The 17,989-nt window shown below is 33.4% G+C and overlaps 3 protein-coding genes across 4 annotated transcripts in view; 2 read left to right on the top strand and 1 right to left on the bottom strand.

The window, feature by feature from the left end:
* LOC123686301 (probable peroxisomal acyl-coenzyme A oxidase 1) overlaps positions 1 to 6,266 on the top strand; it is a 32,820-nt gene extending 26,554 nt beyond the window's left edge. The window contains exons 5-11 of the mRNA XM_045626349.1: positions 2,258 to 2,381; positions 2,837 to 3,081; positions 3,146 to 3,306; positions 3,790 to 3,952; positions 4,011 to 4,339; positions 5,289 to 5,544; positions 5,599 to 6,266. Of these exons, the coding sequence (XP_045482305.1) occupies positions 2,258 to 2,381; positions 2,837 to 3,081; positions 3,146 to 3,306; positions 3,790 to 3,952; positions 4,011 to 4,339; positions 5,289 to 5,544; positions 5,599 to 5,859 (1,539 nt within the window). The 3' untranslated portion in view covers positions 5,860 to 6,266. The remainder of the gene's footprint in view (positions 1 to 2,257; positions 2,382 to 2,836; positions 3,082 to 3,145; positions 3,307 to 3,789; positions 3,953 to 4,010; positions 4,340 to 5,288; positions 5,545 to 5,598) is intronic.
* Positions 6,267 to 7,881: 1,615 nt separating this feature from the next.
* On the bottom strand, positions 7,882 to 10,022 carry LOC123686302 (ero1-like protein). The gene is made up of 8 exons (XM_045626350.1): positions 9,816 to 10,022; positions 9,496 to 9,759; positions 9,185 to 9,444; positions 8,986 to 9,131; positions 8,533 to 8,930; positions 8,338 to 8,474; positions 8,232 to 8,285; positions 7,882 to 8,132 (listed from the first exon to the last, which is right to left on the bottom strand). The coding sequence occupies exons 1-7, from the start codon at positions 9,900 to 9,902 to the stop codon at positions 8,234 to 8,236; spliced, it is 1,344 nt and encodes a 447-aa protein (XP_045482306.1). The 5' UTR covers positions 9,903 to 10,022; the 3' UTR covers positions 7,882 to 8,132; positions 8,232 to 8,233.
* Positions 10,023 to 10,142: 120 nt separating this feature from the next.
* On the top strand, positions 10,143 to 17,980 carry LOC123686300 (protein MON2 homolog). 2 transcript variants are annotated; one of them, XM_045626348.1, is made up of 18 exons: positions 10,145 to 10,471; positions 10,569 to 10,697; positions 10,751 to 10,933; positions 10,993 to 11,197; positions 11,270 to 11,436; positions 11,505 to 11,702; positions 11,763 to 12,012; positions 12,066 to 12,210; positions 12,410 to 12,822; positions 12,874 to 12,987; positions 13,368 to 14,127; positions 14,184 to 14,346; positions 14,408 to 14,772; positions 14,827 to 15,846; positions 16,371 to 16,784; positions 17,129 to 17,211; positions 17,272 to 17,423; positions 17,554 to 17,980. In XM_045626348.1, exons 1-18 carry the CDS (start codon positions 10,355 to 10,357, stop codon positions 17,572 to 17,574), a joined length of 4,899 nt encoding a protein of 1,632 aa, XP_045482304.1. In that variant the 5' UTR covers positions 10,145 to 10,354; the 3' UTR covers positions 17,575 to 17,980. The 2 variants fall into 2 exon arrangements, with proteins under 2 accessions (XP_045482303.1, XP_045482304.1); XM_045626347.1 differs by having other exon boundaries at positions 10,143 to 10,471; positions 12,410 to 12,987.
* The last annotated feature ends 9 nt before the right edge of the window (positions 17,981 to 17,989 follow it).

A 17,989-nucleotide genomic window follows, 5' to 3' on the forward strand; every position in this document is an offset into this window, starting at 1 on the left:
GACATGATGACAGGTTGATCCACCGAAAGATTAAGGAGATAGCGGAAATAAAGAACAATAGAGTCAGCAATGCATTGACGAGCACAGAAAACAAAATCTTAACAACTACCGAAGAAGTAAAGAAGGAATGGGAGAAATACATAAAAGATCTTTTTGAAGATAGTAGAGCAGAAAACACCACCCAAAATATAATGGACGAAAACCACTTACCCATCTTGAAATCTGAGATTAAATATGCAATACAAAATATGAAAAGTGGTAAAGCTCCTGGACCCGACGGTGTTCGTGCAGATATCATGAAACTCATTGAGGAGGACAATCTCGATCTACTCACTCGCATCTTCAACACCATTTATAAAACAGACAAAATTCCTCGAGAATGGTTGAAATCTGCTTTTGTTCCCCTACCGAAAACTAACAACGCCAAGAAGTGCTCAGACTTTCGACTCATTAGCCTTATGTCACATGTACTGAAATTATTCTTGAAAATCATACATAACCGAGTATATAAGAGATGTGAGGAAGGCATTGGTGATGAGCAGTTTGGTTTCAGAAGTGGCCTTGGGACCCGTGAGGCATTGTTCGGTTTGGTCGTGCTACTGCAGAAATGTCGAGACCAGCAAAAAAATGTTTACATGTGCTTCATTGATTATGAGAAAGCCTTCGATAGAGTTGATCACAAGAAGTTGATGGAATGCTTGCAGAGGAAAGACCTGGATCCAAATGACATCAGAATAATCAGAACTTGTATTGGAACCAGGATGCTTTTGTGCGGACGCAAAGTGGCGATACTGAAGCCATTAATATCCAGAAAGGCGTAAGACATGGGTGCGTTCTATCCCCGATGTTGTTCAATTTATATTCCGAGGAAATTTTCACAACCGCCCTACAGAACGCAAAGGAGGGTATCAAGGTCAATGGAAAAAGAGTAAACAACATTCGCTATGCTGATGATACCGTACTGATTGCTGAAAATGAAGAAGATCTACAAAACTTATTAGATAAAATAGTATACGAAGGAGAGACATACGGTATCAAAGTTAATGACAAGAAAACTAAAATAATGGTGGTTTCAAAAAACAATACTCCCAGAGCAAATATAGCGATTGTCACTCATTGTATTGAGCAGGTTGAAAATTTTAAGTACCTTGGATGCATAATGAACGATGGATTGGACCCTGACAAGGAGATAAAGAGCAGAATAGAACAGGCCAGACACGTTTTCTTGAAAATGAGACCATTTTTCATTTCGAGAAACCTGAGCCTCGCCCTCCGCTACCGCATGGTGAGATGCTACGTTTATAGTGTTTTGCTGTACGGCATGGAAGCGTGGACACTAAAGGTAAACACTTTGCGCCGACTGGAGAGCTTTGAGATGTGGATATTTCGACGTATGCTGAGAATTCCGTGGACGGATCACATCAGCAATGAAGAAGTTCTGAGAAGAATGAATATGGATCGGGAACTATTGGACATAATCAAGAAGAGAAAAACATCATATCTTGGGCACCTACTGAGGCATGAAAGATATAACTTCCTAAAAATCATAATGGAAGGAAAGATTGAGGGTAGGCGGGGCCCTGGTAGACGACAGATGACATGGTTGAGGAATATAAAAGAGTGGACTGGCCTAGATTTTCAGTTACTGATAAGGAAGGCACAATCAAGAGAAGAGTTTGCGGAAGTCATCGCCAACCTTCGATAGAAGACGGCACCTAAAGAAGAAGAATAACATTTTCTCACGTTTCCAACATAAACTGCCATACCAAAATCTTGTGATCTTTGTTAGAACTTATGCACAACCATAATATGAAAACCCTTTGAAACTAAATTTCCTAGAACAGGTTATTTATTTTCCTGTAAATTCAACTTACTTTATCTGAAGGTATATATCTATTTATCTTTTTGAATCAATTTTTTCTTTTATCTTCAACAATTGTAAGCTCAAATTCGACCGCTCAATAATATAACAATAGTTTAAGCATGTGTAATAAATATAATTATTAATTTGTGAAGACGGCTGTGCCTTAAAGATACTATGTAAATAATTATCGAAATAAATATTTTTTACTTTGACTTTTCAATAGCTAGGACTTTTCCAAAAATGTCAGCACTGATGACCTCAGCTTCGAATCAACTCGCTGGATATAATTTGGGAATTTTTCCTTTGATATTTTCTTATTTTTTTATATATTTTCGGTTGATTTCTAATAATTTTCAATATGTAAAAATCTTGAATGTTTTCTTCAATTTACAGACAGAACTTGGTCATGGAACTTTCATTCGAGGACTTGAAACTACAGCCACTTATGATCCAAAAACTGAAGAATTCATTCTCAATAGTCCAACATTGACTTCCTATAAATGGTGGCCAGGAGGATGTAAGTCCTTTTTTCATCAGTAATCCATTTTTGCTAAAATATAGCATTCATCATACAGTGTGGAAAAGTCAAATGGAATAAATTCGTTATCATGGTTACAGTACATATTTAGGAAAATCTCGAAATACGTCGAATTCAAATTTTAATTGTCATCTTTTTTCCATAAAATGTGAACTCCATTCGAAAGACAGGTACAACCCCAATATTTTGATTTTCGCAATAAACATGAAAATGATAACATTTCTGTATAGAGAATGGCGCCAGCTACAAACGATATATCACAAGCCCATATTTCCCATTTGACTTACTTGTCTTTCGAAGGGGGTCGAAGGTAGGGTTCGCATAATTGCGAAGAAGAATGACAATTTAAAATTTAAATTTGACGGGATTTGGTTTTTCCGTACTGTATATGTATTAAAAATTCAAGTCTTTTATCACTGATATTTTTGTTTCAGTGGGTCACTCTGCAAATCATGCCATAGTGGTTGCTCAGCTCTACAGCCAAGGAAAGTGTCACGGTATTCACCCCTTCATTGTCCAACTGAGGGATGAAGAAACACACATGCCCCTTAAAGGAATTATAATAGGGGAAATAGGTTGCAAATTAGGAATGAATGGTACAAACAATGGCTATTTGGGATTCAAAAATTTCAGGATTCCAAGGATGCAAATGTTGATGAAGAATAGCCAAATTCTGCCTGTAAGACCAAACTTCAAAGCTTGGCATGGAACCAATAAACAAATTAATTGTAAATTCATTTCAGGATGGAACATACATTAAATCCCCTAGTAGTAAACTGACCTATGGTACCATGATCTTCGTGCGAGTGGTACTTGTAGCTGATGCTGCTTTTTATTTGAAGAAGGCTGTAACTATAGCCACCCGATATAGTGCTGTTAGGCACCAATCACAGATCAAAGTAGAGTAAGTTGAACATCAATTATCCTGCAAATTTTGCCTGAAAAAAACTATGAGTTGAGAATCCTTTAATATTCCTTGATTTTGAAGAAAAGACAACAAAATAGCAGAGATTCAGCTAAAGCTAAACGGACAACCATTGGAGACATTAACTTTTTACAGACCTTAACTGAATTAAATTTATTAACTTCTGTCTTGGTCACCTGAAAAAAACTCCCTAGAGAGAGAAATATAACTTTAATTGGTCCTTAATTTTAACGAATGGGATATTTACAATTTTGTTTTTCAGTTTATCAGAAATTTGGTTTTGAAATTGGTTCTCTTAGTTTTCTGCTTTTCGAATAATGGATTCGTTTTTTAAACTAGAAGTTCCAATTATTTTTTTAAGTACATAGTTTTTGAGATAAACTTCTAAATGATTCATTATAAACTAAAACCACATGAAATGAGAATTCATCATTCGTTTGATAATTTTTTTTTTTTTTTTAGTGAACCAGAACCACAAATTTTGGATTTTGTCACCCAACAATATAAATTATTTCCCCTTATTGCAACATTTTTTGCTTTTCAATTTTCTTCTAATTGGTTATGGGAAGTATACAACGAAGTTACTTCAGAATTAGAAGCTGGAAAACTGAGAAATTTGCCTGAAGTGAGAAAAACATTGATATGCTTCTTCATTGGAAATATTTCTGATATTTGTGTTTCAGCTTCACGCTGTGGCTTGCTGTCTGAAAGCTGTCTCCACAGCAGATGCAGCATTTGGTGTAGAACAATGTAGATTATCATGTGGTGGCCATGGTTACATGACCTGTTCAAATTTACCTAGCACTTATGGTTTGGTTACTGCCATGTGTACTTATGAAGGAGAAAATACGGTTTTACTCTTACAAACCGCTAGATTCCTAATAAAGGCATGGCAAAATAAAAGTGAAACCATCAAATTGGACACTGTCAACTATCTTTGCAAAGCTGAAGACAAACCTTTTGAAAAATCAGTTGATTGGATCATTTCAGCCATGAAACTTGTTGCAGCCAGGTAAGTATATTGATTATAATTTTGGTGAAATTTTTGGTAATGATATAGCATTCATCAAGGGCGTAGAAATGGGGGGGTGCTGGGGGTAATTATCCACAATCAATCATGTGATATCCTAATTTTAAATGCAAATCTACAGGGTGAATTTTTTCTGGAAAGGTAGTTTGCAAAAATTTAAAAAGAAACTCTGGTTCAGTACTACACTTTTTGCTTTTTTGTAGTTTTGTCGTATCTGCAATCGATTTTGAGAAAAAAAATTCAAATAGTTCCCTATAGTAATTCTCAGGAAAATCCAAATTATTATAAATATCCAGTTAGGTAGCTGTGATAAATAAATTAATTATTTTTGTTTTGGTATTTATTTGCCTACTATGTAGCGAATATTAATAAAGATTTGATAAACTGGTTAAGCAGGAATACCCAGTATAAGATAAGAACAATCGAATTGGTAATAAAAAAAAATTATTTCGAATAATTTGGTTCAAACTTCGTTATCAAACCTCTTTTTCTTACAATATAGATATGAGTAAACAATGTTGTCGAAAATTTTTTTTTCGATTACCCCCCCCCCAAGAAAAAAAAAAAAGATCTACTCCCTTGGCATTCACTTACATTTGGGTGGTATCAGAAATGATGGCATAAACTTTTGACGTTTCTACAGCCAAAATTCCAAAGATGTGAATTCACCAGAGTTGGTGGTCAAAGTTGGTTCATATCACCAATCCATAGATGACATGATCAAGAAAGAACTTGTGCAATATTGTTAACAGGTTAATGTGTACTTGTCCAAAAGAATGTATTAATAGAATAAAATTAGGTTATGGCAAAATTTCAAAATTATGTCATCAAACAAACTTGAGGTCTAATCCGAAAACACCTTTGTGAATTTTTTCACTACATCTTGTGTTGTCATCCAACTAAAAAATATATTTATAATTTATTTTTACAGAAAAGTGGAATTAGCTGCACAGCATATAGACGATAGAGTTAAAAAAGGGAAAGCTTTTGAAGATGCATGGAATGAAACTTCTGTAGAGCTTGTAAGTGCTGCAGATTCCCATGGTCGAGCTTTTATACTGCAAACATACGCAAGTACAATAGCAGGCATTAATACTGTATCCTCTCAGTTGAAAACAGTTCTAGTCCAACTTCAACAACTATACACTGTGAACACAGCATTAAGGTGTATTGGAGATCTTTTAAGGGTAAAGATTTTTTTTCATCTTTGTTTTAACCATTTTGAAAATTTTGTTCCTTAGTTCACTTCATGCCAAGGGAAAGATATCAATGTCTTGCAGTTATGGTTAGAAGAGCTCTTAGCTGCCATTAGACCAAATGCTGTAGGAATTGTCGATGGATTTGATATATCCGATGAAATTTTATCCTCTGCTCTAGGTGCCTATGACGGTAATGTCTATGATAGGCTTTTTGAAGAAGCCTCAAAGAGTCCATTGAATGCCGAACCCGTGAATAAATCATTCCAACAATATTTGAGGCCTTTCCTCAAATCAAATTTGTGAAGTTTAAATGAAAATAATTATACAGGGGCCAGTCAGGTTTCAATATCTTTTAGGCAATTTGAACTATTTATATATTGAAAAAATTCATTCCATATGTTTTACACTTTGACACTAAACAATGGAAAGCAGTATTTTATTTGTTTCCTCTTGTATTTGGAGTGACTTGATATACAAAATCAATACAATAAAGAATATAGGTGATATGAAACGTTGTAGTGAAAAGGTAGTTTTTAATATATTTTTATAATTAGTAATTGATGACGGTTGCTATGAATTCAATTATTGTTCACATTTTATTCATGTTGTAAATTGTGTGGAAAAATAAGTTCCTTATGGACAGATCACTGTATATTGCATGAACATGACAAATTATATTAAATGTGTTGAAGAAGTCCATCAATTCACTACCACTGAGTTTTTTAAATACCTATCGATCAATTTATCTCTATAATTGAATTTGATTTCTATCAATTGAACCTTATTTTTAAAAATGAATAGACAAATAAATTTCTTCATGCTTCCAGTATTTAGATAATTTGGGGAGTTTGAAAAACCTCTTCATAAAATATATCTTAATTCAATTACTCAGCATAAAAACATAAACTGGTAAACTTTTTATAACTTCCAATATCAGGATACTTTTTCGGAGATAACACTTCATTCAAAAGCGGTCGTTTTAAACACAATATTATAGAAAATATTTTTTTCCGTATTCGAAGACTAAATAGTTTTTAGAAAAATAGATAGTAGAAGCAATTGGCCACACTTAATACAAATTGTGGATATTTTCAAGGTGGAAGATCTCAATATTGAGATATGTTTTTATTCTCTAAGTTCAAAATGTCGACACCGTGCCAAGTATACGCATATTACTGCCTGCTATATCTATGACGATCCTCCATAAAATTGAAGCAATGTCTTTATGAGATTTTTCTCTCGAAGATAAAACTTAACGCTAAATTCGTAATCTACAAACTCAAGATTATTATTATACATGCGAAATATGCTGATGTTTTCAAAATTTTGATTTATATTGCACTTACAATATAAGTGATAAAATTGTGACGCTGATCTGGTCAGAAAACCTTTTCAACGAATTCGCTTAAATATGACGCATCCACCAGTTTATTTTTTAGGATTCAACTATATGACCACATCTAGGGAAAGTAGCTCAAACTAAGGCTGTAGCATCTTATACGTCACAGGATTCTACACGTAGTTGGCAGCATCATGATTGAGTTCATTAAATTGTGTATAGATGACTTGCGAGCAAATTCTCCACCTAATTAAATTTTTTTATTAAAACTATCATAATAATAATATTACCATATTGAGTAGATTGTAAATTTGCAATAAATTAATAAAAAAAAAAAAAAATCATAATACTCATAAATAATGTGCCATCACTTCTGTATTGAGTCTGAGTGCATACACCTATTTTAGAGACCATTTAGAAGCTATCTGACTATAGATTTGAATTCGGTATGCTCAAATACTCCAAATAGTCAGCATGGACATTCATCTCGATATTACATTTAAAAGATGTTATGACCAAACACATTTTTGGCCTCCAAAGAACTGCACCCAACTCTTACAAAACTGAAAAGTCTTTTAGCCATAGATGTATATATTTTTCTTTTAGTCCGTAACGAAAGCATTATGAATACCTATTTGAAAGCTTGAGTTTTTGTTAACCAGAGCAACGACGGTCAGAGACCAGAGTATAAATATTTGTATACCCGTACAAGCCTCATATTTTTTAGTAATATGCAGTCGATCAATTTTTCGGAAAAACCAAGAAATATAAAAATGTTTGCACTTGGATTATCTTCCAAATTTGATATAGTGGAGAATTTTTCAGTTTAATACTTTACTGATAACAGACTTTTACATACTCCACAAATGAGATATTTCAAGTTAATTATCGTAAAATTCATTTCTGAAACATTGCCCACATTTCAACTAAAAATAACCCAAATTTTTTATTCACATGAGAAATGGTAATTTCAGTAAATCAAGGCCTTGAAAGTTGTCACATTTATTATTTCATAGATTACTTTCAAATAAATGATGAGAGAATTTCTAGTTGATATTCACATAAAAATGAATGCATTTACAAAAATACAAAAATAGTGACTAGATTCACTGTTCTTTGTTTTATCCTCCCTGTGACTGCCACATCCAAAATCAATATAAAATCAACTGAACTTTTACATCATCTCCACTTCGAAACTTTCCATACTCCAAACAAAATTTGGAAGCGATATTTTCTCCTAAAAAAGTAGGTTAGTACAATATCCAATATTTAGCCTAAATAAATACGCAATCATTTCAATTCCCGAGTTAAAATATTGGAATATTTCAATACTGACCTTCATCGTAAGATGAAACGAAATTCATCTAATTCATAAATACTTGTAGATAACCTAGAACAAAAATAAAAAGGGATTTGAGCAAAACAATTAATATTAAACAAACCTTCCAATACTGTTCAAGAGAGCAACAATTTCTGTTCTGAGAAGCTGAAAATTTTTCTTTGAAGTATTGTCATCCATTCCAATTTTATCAAACTTTCCAGAGAAAAGAATTTTGAGTGCAGTTCCCAAACCTTGAACCTGAAAATATAAGGAAATTGTAGATAATTCAAAGATGATCGGTTTTCTCTAGATTTACCTGTAATTTCCCCCAGAGTTTGCATTTTTCACAACCAACACAATCCATTATGGATGATATATTCCTAAAATGTTGTTTAAATTCTTGTTTCAACTTTTTAGCCTGTACATGCCCTTTGAACATTGTAGATTCATCAAAATGGTGGGGGAAATTACGGACAATATTAAGTAAGTCTTTTATAGCTAATCTGGTATCCCAATCTTCAGAATCATTTCCTGTGTAGAATTCCTCTTTTTCCATATAAAATGATGCCTTCTGCAAAGCTCTGAGTTCTAAGAGATATAGAAAATATAAGTTACGAAGCCAGCTGGGCCCTTCACCATTTGTCATCTCTGGTGAAAACTTTCTGTGGAATTCTTCCAGATTTTGACCCCACTCACCCTGAGGATACTTAAAACCTAGAAAAGAAGAATTTATGCATACTATGAAAAGTGATTTATGGAATATACTCACTAGACTCTCTTAAAAGGTATTTGGCACAAACATGTATGTTTATACTAGCATGAAGACCTGAAATGGCTCTATAAAACACTCTTTCTTCTAAGCACATATTGTTCAAGGTATGACTCTGGATATATGAGTTGAATTTTCCATTTGGTCTGAATAAACAAAAAAAATAAGAGATATACAGTTTGCAATTCTACCTACACACCTGAAGCAATTTTCTGAATAAATAGTTTGCCATATTCGATGTGCAGAATCTCCTTTATAACCAGTAAACCTTTCTGGATTCAAAAGCAAATCTACATAGTTTGAATCTTCATCAAAATCATCCAAAAGGCAAAAATTTTCCTGAGCATCATCATAAGCACTCCATAATGCAAAATCTTCACGAGCTTGATCACTAATTGTGGTGTTGATTTCTCCTAACTTATTATCAATGCCATGTTTACAATCAGCATCTTTAACATACTGTAAGACATATTTAAGAACTCATTCTTGATAAATCAAAAATATGTGTACCTTATTTTCAAGCTTTAATCTTTTATCATCTTTTTCCTTCAAACCTACTGGTACTTCATTTTCTTTACAAGGTTCAACATGACAATATCTTATTCCACACTGACTGTCGTCTTGCCAGAAAGGGCATTTTTTGAATAAGTTTATTTTGAAGAATCTGAAAAAATCCTTTTGCAGAAGGCTTCGAAGTCTTGGGTAGATTTTAACATTATTGAAATGATCTACAGTGTCCACATTACAAGTGCAATCATCTATTTTTCCCTGCAACTAGTTTTAAAATTTCAAAATATTACACTAAATCTTAACTATATTTCGTTCTGTACCTGACAAAAACAATCATCATCTTCCTGTGATCCAAAATAACAATCTGATATTTTCAGAAAAACTAAGAAGAGGATTAATTTTCGCATAGTCAAAGCTTCAATAATAGTGACGTTTTCCTTGTAATTTCCATTAGCAAGATCTCACTACAGATTTTACAAGTCTTTGTATTGTTTATAATGAGCTAACCTATATTACTAGCTGTCATAATATATGCGTAACCAGAGATATGCAAGATTTATCTGAATTTATCGTAGGAAGTCTATGGTTGAAATTCATTAATTTGACAACTATTAATTGAGATCTGTGATCATAATAGTTGGTGTTGACATGGCCCAATTTTGATTAATGTTATTTAATTTCATATTAATAGAGAAGTGTAATAATCTGTTGTGAAATTTACATATTTGCAATAATGAGACAGATCGTGAACAATGTAAATGATGACATATTAATCAAATAACAGGGTTATAAGGGTGTTAGGCGGTTGACATTCGCCAGCTCATCTATTTTATTGTTTCTATCTGAATAAAAATCTATTATGGCATTTGAAGGAAATATACATGTTGAAATTTCTCCAGCCTTTATAGATATTTTGCAAAATGACTTCAAAAATCTATCTATGGAATGTAAAAAGAAATATCCCCAAGTTAGAGAAGTAGGTTATATCACTTAATACCTGCTATGTTTTTTAGTCTTGTGCATACTTTGGAGACTTGTTGTTTTTTAAAGTTTTAATAGACAAAAATTTTCAGGCTGCTGAAGAAGCAATATTAAAACTGAAAAGTGTTATATCGAATCCTCAGAACACCTTATATATTATAAACCAGATAATTTATCCATTGTCACAAGGATGCGAAACGAAAGATGTGAAAATAATAAAAGTGAGTGGAATTATTTCTTTTTGAATAATTTGAACTAATAACATTTTCTCTAGCTTTGTCTTCAAATAATGCAAAAACTCATAACACATCAGCTGATCGATCAGAAAGGTGCTATGTTCATCACAAATACTTTGTGGCTATTGATGGAATCTGGTATTGAAGAGGTGAAACTGTTGCAATCAGCAACACTTCTTCTCACTACAAATAATGTAGTGCATGGGGATACACTTGCCAAAGTGAGAATATGCCAGAAATTTAGGTATCTCTTGGATATCAATCTTGATTATTATTTCAGACATTGGTTCTGTGTTTTCGCTTACATTTTGCCAAAAATTCTACCACAATAAATACAGCTGGTGCTACAGTTAGACAATTAGTTTCTTTAGTTTTTGAAAGAGTTGTATCAGAAGATGAACACCTATCTAAGACTGAAAATCCTCCTCCAGCAAGGCAAATCAACTTAGAGGATCTAAAAAGTCCTAGTCCTCATGCTCCAAAAGGTTAGTATCATATAATGATTTTGACGAATTTTTCCAGTGCAAAAAATTTTATTAATCGGATTTTTTTTTTAGGTTTACCTCCATGTGCAGCTGACGCTTATCTACTCTTTCAGGACTTAGTACAGTTGGTACATGCAGATCAACCATGCTGGTTGATTGGTATGACAGAAATGACAAGAACCTTTGGTTTGGAGCTTTTAGAATCTGTGTTAGTTCAGTATTCTCAAATATTTTATAAGGTAAAATAAAATACCAAACAAATCAAGAAATTATTCACTATTAATTCCGTTTTTTGAATAAATTTCAGAATGAAGAATTCAGTTTTCTCCTAAAAGAGAGAGTTTGTGCGCTGGTTATAAAATTATTTTCCCCAAATATCAAGTATCGTAATACGATGCCTCAAAATGTCCAGCAAGCCACACCCTTCGAAAAGCCATATTTTCCAATAAGCATGCGCTTACTGCGAGTCGTCTCAATTCTCATTCAGAAATATCACAGCCTTCTGGTAAGTTAGTGCAATATAAATTTTTCATTACACAAAGTAACTACATATTATCAATTTTAGGTAACTGAATGTGAAATATTCTTGTCTTTAATTGTGAAATTCCTGGACCCTGACAAGCCTAGCTGGCAAAGATCGTTGGCTTTGGAAGTATTGCATAAAATGACTATCCAGCCTGATTTACTCAACTCTTTTTGTTCCTGTTACGATCTCAATAAACACACAACTAGTATTTTTCAAGATATAGTTAATTCTTTAGGGGCTTACGTTCAGTCTCTCTTCATTAATCCTCAACTCCAGATGAGTGGAAATGGTAATGATACTGTCCTATCACCTAAACAAGTTCTATATTGTTCATCATTACAGGAACAATGGTACAGAGCCAAGCTCCTGGTTACATTGGGGGCATACCTACAACACCTGGTATATCTCCTCAACCTGGTTTTCTTCTCAGAGGTGTTTGGCTGCCAATTGTTACAATCTTTCCCACAGGGCATGCTCGGCCTGTTTAGTGAGTTTGAAACTTACAACATTTTTAATATCTGTGTATTTTTTCTAATACTTGCAGTCATTGTCAAAATTTCACTTTACAATAAATTTAAGAATTAAAGTTCAAAAACTCTGTTAAAAGAAATGCTTTGTGCTGTTTATTTATTCATTAAATGGGCGTTTGTACTATGAATCAGTTGAATTTTAAATTTTTGTTACAGTTTAGAAATGCTTGATAAAATAGAACCTCCTGCAATACCAGATGGTTATGGCATATCCATAGCCTATGCAAGTCTTTTGGAGATAATTAGATCCCTTCAAATAACAATATCAGTACAACCCTTGCAAAATCCAGATCTGAAGACTAAAGAGCATGATTTGCATTGCCAATTAATTCAGTCTAGTTGGTGTGGTTTGCTATCGGCTCTGAGTCCTCTTATTGATGCCAGCACTGATGAAGCAATAACAGAGAATATACTAAAATCGGTTCAGACATACTCTGCATTATGTGGAGAGTTGGATCTTACTGTTCCTAGGGATGCTTTTATAACAGCAATTTGCAAATCTTCTTTGCCTCCACATTATGCGTTTACAGTTTTGAATACCGTTGCTTCTGGGATCAACTTGAGAGCAGGTATGACTTTATTAAATGCTGTAATGAAGCATATTGAATCCCTTTTTTTAGGACTTCGCGAGAGCCAAGATTTGAGCAATCTAGTTCCTCAATATACTGACCTGGACTGCAGGTTACAAGTGGTAGCTGTAGGGACACCTTTGCCAACTTCTTCCGTTCCTGCTGGTGAATATATTGTATTTGACCTCGAAATGACATATTAATACTTGAAATCGCTCATTAATGACTTCTATTTACTGATGATTCTATAGATTTCCAACTATAATCAACGAGGTGATCGGTCAATCAATGTTTTATGAAATGCGTCGTAATTCTTTTATTAGTTAATTTTAAGAACTTATTTTTCCTTATTTCATTAGAAAAGATGTTAAGGAACATTTTTATCAACTTGTATACAAATGTAGCGATTGTTGTTCTTGTTGTTATTTCGTTTTATTTTTCTTAGAAAAGAGATTCTTGAGCTCGCCAATATGTAGTGATTAATTATAAATTATTGATTAAACAACTACTAAAGTTGTTCTTAAACTTTGACTTCAATATTACAGGGACACAACAAGGACCAGTAATGTTAACTTCAAAGAATCTACAGTCAATGAGAGCTCTGTTGAATCTAGCACATTGCCATGGTAGTATTTTAGGTACTGCTTGGCATCTAGTTCTAACAACCTTACAACATCTGGTTTGGATTCTGGGTTTGAAGCCATCTACAGGTGGAAGTTTGAAAGCTGCTAGAGTTGCAGCTGATACAAACAATGTGATAACCACTTCTGTAATGGCGGATCTTCCCGTTTTATCTCAAATGCTTAGTAGGCTGTTTGAATCCAGCAAGAATTTAGATGATGTGACATTACATCATTTAATTGATGCTCTTTGCAAACTATCCCAAGAAGCTATGGAACTTGCTTATTCTAATCGTGAACCTTCATTGTTTGCTGTTGCCAAATTGTTAGAAACTGGAATCGTTAATATGAATAGAATTGAAGTATTATGGAGACCTCTTACAAATCACTTACTAGAAGTTTGTAGACACCCTCATATTAGGATGAGAGAGTGGGGAGTAGAAGCTATAACATATCTCGTTAAATCAGCTCTTCATTACAAACATGCAGTACCATTAAGAGAAAATCAGAAGTTACAAACACTTCTATTGGGTCCTCTTTTTGAATTGTCAGCAGTTCCCCATGGAGATGTTAGGCAGAGACAGTTGGAATGCGTATTGCAAATTTTACATAGCGCAGGAGAAACTTTATCTCACGGATGGCCTCTTATTCTGGGTATTATAGGAGCTGTGAATGATCAACATGGGTAATGATATTTTAATTTCATTCAATGATCATCAAGATCAATGGTCTATTTTCTAGGGAAAATTTGATCAGGATTGCATTCCAGTGTTTACAGCTTGTAATAACAGATTTTTTACCGGTTATGCCCTGGAGATGCTTGCCATTGTGTGTTGATACAGTGTCCAAATTTGGATCACAAACACAAGAACTGAATATTTCACTGACAGCTGTAGGCCTTATGGTAAGTAAAATCTTGTGTATTTCTTAAATCTGTATTGTAATAAAAAAACAATTTTCTTCAGTGGAACATATCTGACTATTTCTATCAAAACCAAGGAAAATTGAGCCAAACCTTGACAGATGATATAACAGTCCTACCTGATTTCCCTGGAACCTTGAATATGCCAAGTTTCGATAAGCTTTGGATGTGCCTCTACGCTAGACTTGGAGAACTTTGTGTAGATTCAAGACCAGCTGTGAGGAAATCCGCTGGTCAAACGTTGTTTTCTACAATTTCTGCTCATGGCAGCCTTTTGAAACAATCAACATGGCAAGCCATTCTGTGGCAAGTTTTATTCCCTTTACTGGACAAAGTAAAAACATTATCGAATTCTGCTAGTAGCGAAAAAGTCGACGCAGGAGGAAATATTCTTATTCATCATTCAAGGTAAATGAATAAAATCTTTATGTATATTTAAATCTAATACTTACCTAATTTTAGAAACACAGCACAAAAACAATGGGCTGAAACACAGGTATTAACATTGTCCGGAGTAGCAAGAGTTTTCAATACCAAAAGACAATTACTTCAAGCTCTCGGCGATTTTTCAAGAGCATGGGCTATTTTGTTAGAATTTATTGAGTATGCAGCATTGAGTAAGAATAATGAAGTCTCTATAGCTGCTCTAAAATCATTCCAAGAAATACTTTTCCAAAGTAAAGGACACCACGGTGACAAACAATTCGAAGATAAGGAAATTTGGCAAGTTGCATGGAGAATTTGGATGAAAATAGGGATTGAAATAACTCAACCGTATTCGGCAGAATTAGATTCTGGAGAAGATGCTTATATTCCCAGTCAAGCATTCTTAACAGCACTTGTTCAAATACTTCCTAATGTATTTTCACACATCAAACATAACTTCGGTTTGGAAGATCTACGAAATTTGAATAGGGTCCTTGCGAATGCTGTTAGTGTTCCTGTCTGCGGTGAAACTGCTCCTTATATCATTCCATCGAGCTCTGATCTAACACTCACACCCTTACATGATGGTGTACTTCATGCCATGGATTTGATACAAAAAGAAGTGGTTTCGAGAGGTTTAGGTAAAATGCTTCCGGAAATTTTCATTCAGCTTCTTGTCTTTGCAAAATATATGTGCAGTCCACCTGTGTATAATAAAATAGAGCAGAAGCAGGCTAGAAGTTCAGAGTGGGTTTCTATGAATTATATTCCGTTTGGAGAGAAGGCGACAATGATGGTTGTTAAATTATATGAAAAAACTGCTGAAAATCCTGAAGTGGTGAGTGCAGGAATTCTTCATAAAATAATCACCACTCTACATACTCCTTTGGCTTTGAAATATGACTGTTCATCAAGTTCAATTTGGAAGTTAGCAGCTAATAGCTTGATTACTGTACTAAGGACTGGTATCAAAGTTGCTAGAAGTCATGGAAATCAATTTGCTCCCATGTGGGGCGAGTTATCTTCTGCCCTCAATGATTTCCTCTTCCCTGATAGGTAAGTTGACAAAAGAAAATTGGTGAATAGTGATTAATTCTATCTTAAAGAAGTTTTCAATTAATTCGATTTTATTCAAAAGACTTTCAACTCTGTTGACTGTACCTTAATTAATAACTGGATTTTTATGTTGATTGGGTAGGTCTCTACAGAAGATTTTGAGAGAATTGTTTGAAATTTTTTTTCTTAAATCGGAAGCGAATACTGTTCCAGAAAAATATTACCTTATAGATTTTCAATCAAAATTGGCATATCAAATGATGTAAACTCTAAATTGGAATGTGCATGCCAAATTTTAGTTAATTCTCTCGTGAAATGCAGATGCTATAAGAAAAAAAACTTGAGAAAAAAATTAAGCTTTTGCTTTTTCTTCTTAATATCACCTGTCTTATTTTTGTTTGTACCTCAAATTTAGGAACACTCTTTAGATTGGTTGAGTGCTCAGCTAGGTGTTAGGTACTGGTTTCATATAAACAATGCCTTATATTCGAAAATTCTCTACTGTATCGAGAAATTCATTTCAGTTGTGCACCTCTGGATAAGGGTATAGAAGAAATGGTTTCGGATGAAGCAACAGACTGTCAATTGATAGAGCTTCTTAGAACAGAAGTACTTCCTTATTCCACCGTTATCCCAAAAGATTTTATCATGCAAGTTGTTATTCTATTGAATAAGGGATCAATTCATTCTGCAACAAATGTAAAATCAGATGTAGAGACTGAAATAACTTTAAGGGAAGAATTTGCCAAAACATGTTTCGAGACCTTACTTCAGTTCTCTTTGATGGATGGAGATAATAAATCATTGGTCATTAGTGATGAAAAGCACAAAGATATTGCAGGACAATTGGCTGTCACTTCACTATTGCAGAGATTCCAGGAAGTGTTGAAGAAATATATTGATGATGAGAAATTGAGTGGAAAATGCCCCTTACCTAGGTAAAATGATCAAAATCATTGTTCTACTTATTCTAAAGATTCAGACTCGAACCCGTTTTTGTCTTTCTGTTGAAATCTGAGAAATTCGTCCTTAAAAATGTTGAAATACCTTGGATGATTCCATTATTTCTAGATGTTACTAATTAGAAATAATTCATATTGAAGGCAGTTAATATTTCAATAATATCAATGAAAAAAGCTCATTTTCGGAAAGGATCGTAGAAGTATCTAACCTAATTAATAAACAATTTCATACAATATCATTTGTATTGAAGATAGCTATATCAATAAAAAATGCTTCTAATGTTCATAATCTCATTTACAAAACATTGCAATATTTCTAGGTATCGTCTGTCAGAAATATCATTCGTATTAAAGGCAGTCACTACTTTAATAATATCAATGAAAAAAGCTTCTCTAGTAAAAGGTAAGTAAATTATTATGTCCGATGTATTAACACTTATTGTAACATAATTTTTTTTCTCAGACAATACAGCATGGGAACACTTGATTAGACTGTATCCTTATCTTGTGGAGTGTACTACTACATCATCGATGCAGGTTTCTAGACCTCTTCGAGAAGCTCTTTTACAATACTGTGATCTACTACAACCACCCCAAAATAAAAAAGCAAATGGGGTAAAGAATTGAAATTTTATTTAGTAATGTACCTGCAGGTTTTCATATCAGAACTTGATTATCATTGGTTAATAAGAAAAATATGTTGTGGAATCAACATCGAATTATAAATTGAAAGTTTTTTTTTCAGAAACCAGATCAATTTGCATAGTAAAACTGTTTAAAATCCGTGGTTGAATTTTTAGGTCGGTGAAGAATCTAAAAAGACACCCCAAAAGCAAGAATCTATCAAGTATAATTCTGATCAAGATTGTATAATTCAGTAATATTTGATAGCAGTCAATAGTTTTCAGGATATTTACCTAGATATTTCTAAATGGAAAATTTGAATGTTTTCATAAAATCTTCCTCCATTTTGAAGTGTTGCAACATTTGTTCATTTGTTTTTATCTTAATGAATATTGTTTTTTTGAAAGTTGAATGTTGTCCTTAAATTTTGTTTTATTTCAGAAACAGGTTCAGTTGAGTTCTATTAGATGTATTATATTGTGTAAATTAACCAAATTATCTATTTATTATATACCTACTTAGTAGAAATAAAAGTTTTCACATAATAATTGGCTGTT

The sequence above is a fragment of the Harmonia axyridis genome, chromosome X (genome assembly GCF_914767665.1).
Source record: "Harmonia axyridis chromosome X, icHarAxyr1.1, whole genome shotgun sequence".
NCBI classification, from domain to species: Eukaryota; Metazoa; Arthropoda; class Insecta; order Coleoptera; family Coccinellidae; genus Harmonia; species Harmonia axyridis.

Coding starts and splice junctions, on each gene's coding strand:
- LOC123686302 (XM_045626350.1), bottom strand. CDS start 9,902: ATGCGAAAATTAATCCTCTTCTTAGTTTTTCTGAAAATATCAGATTGT. Junction 9,445..9,495: donor GATTAAAGCTTGAAAATAAG/GTACACATATTT, acceptor TATGTCTTACAG/TATGTTAAAGATGCTGATTG. Junction 9,132..9,184: donor TATTCAGAAAATTGCTTCAG/GTGTGTAGGTAG, acceptor TTGTTTATTCAG/ACCAAATGGAAAATTCAACT.
- LOC123686300 (XM_045626347.1), top strand. CDS start 10,355: ATGGCATTTGAAGGAAATATACATGTTGAAATTTCTCCAGCCTTTATA. Junction 10,472..10,568: donor AATATCCCCAAGTTAGAGAA/GTAGGTTATATC, acceptor AAAAATTTTCAG/GCTGCTGAAGAAGCAATATT. Junction 16,785..17,128: donor GGAAAATGCCCCTTACCTAG/GTAAAATGATCA, acceptor CAATATTTCTAG/GTATCGTCTGTCAGAAATAT.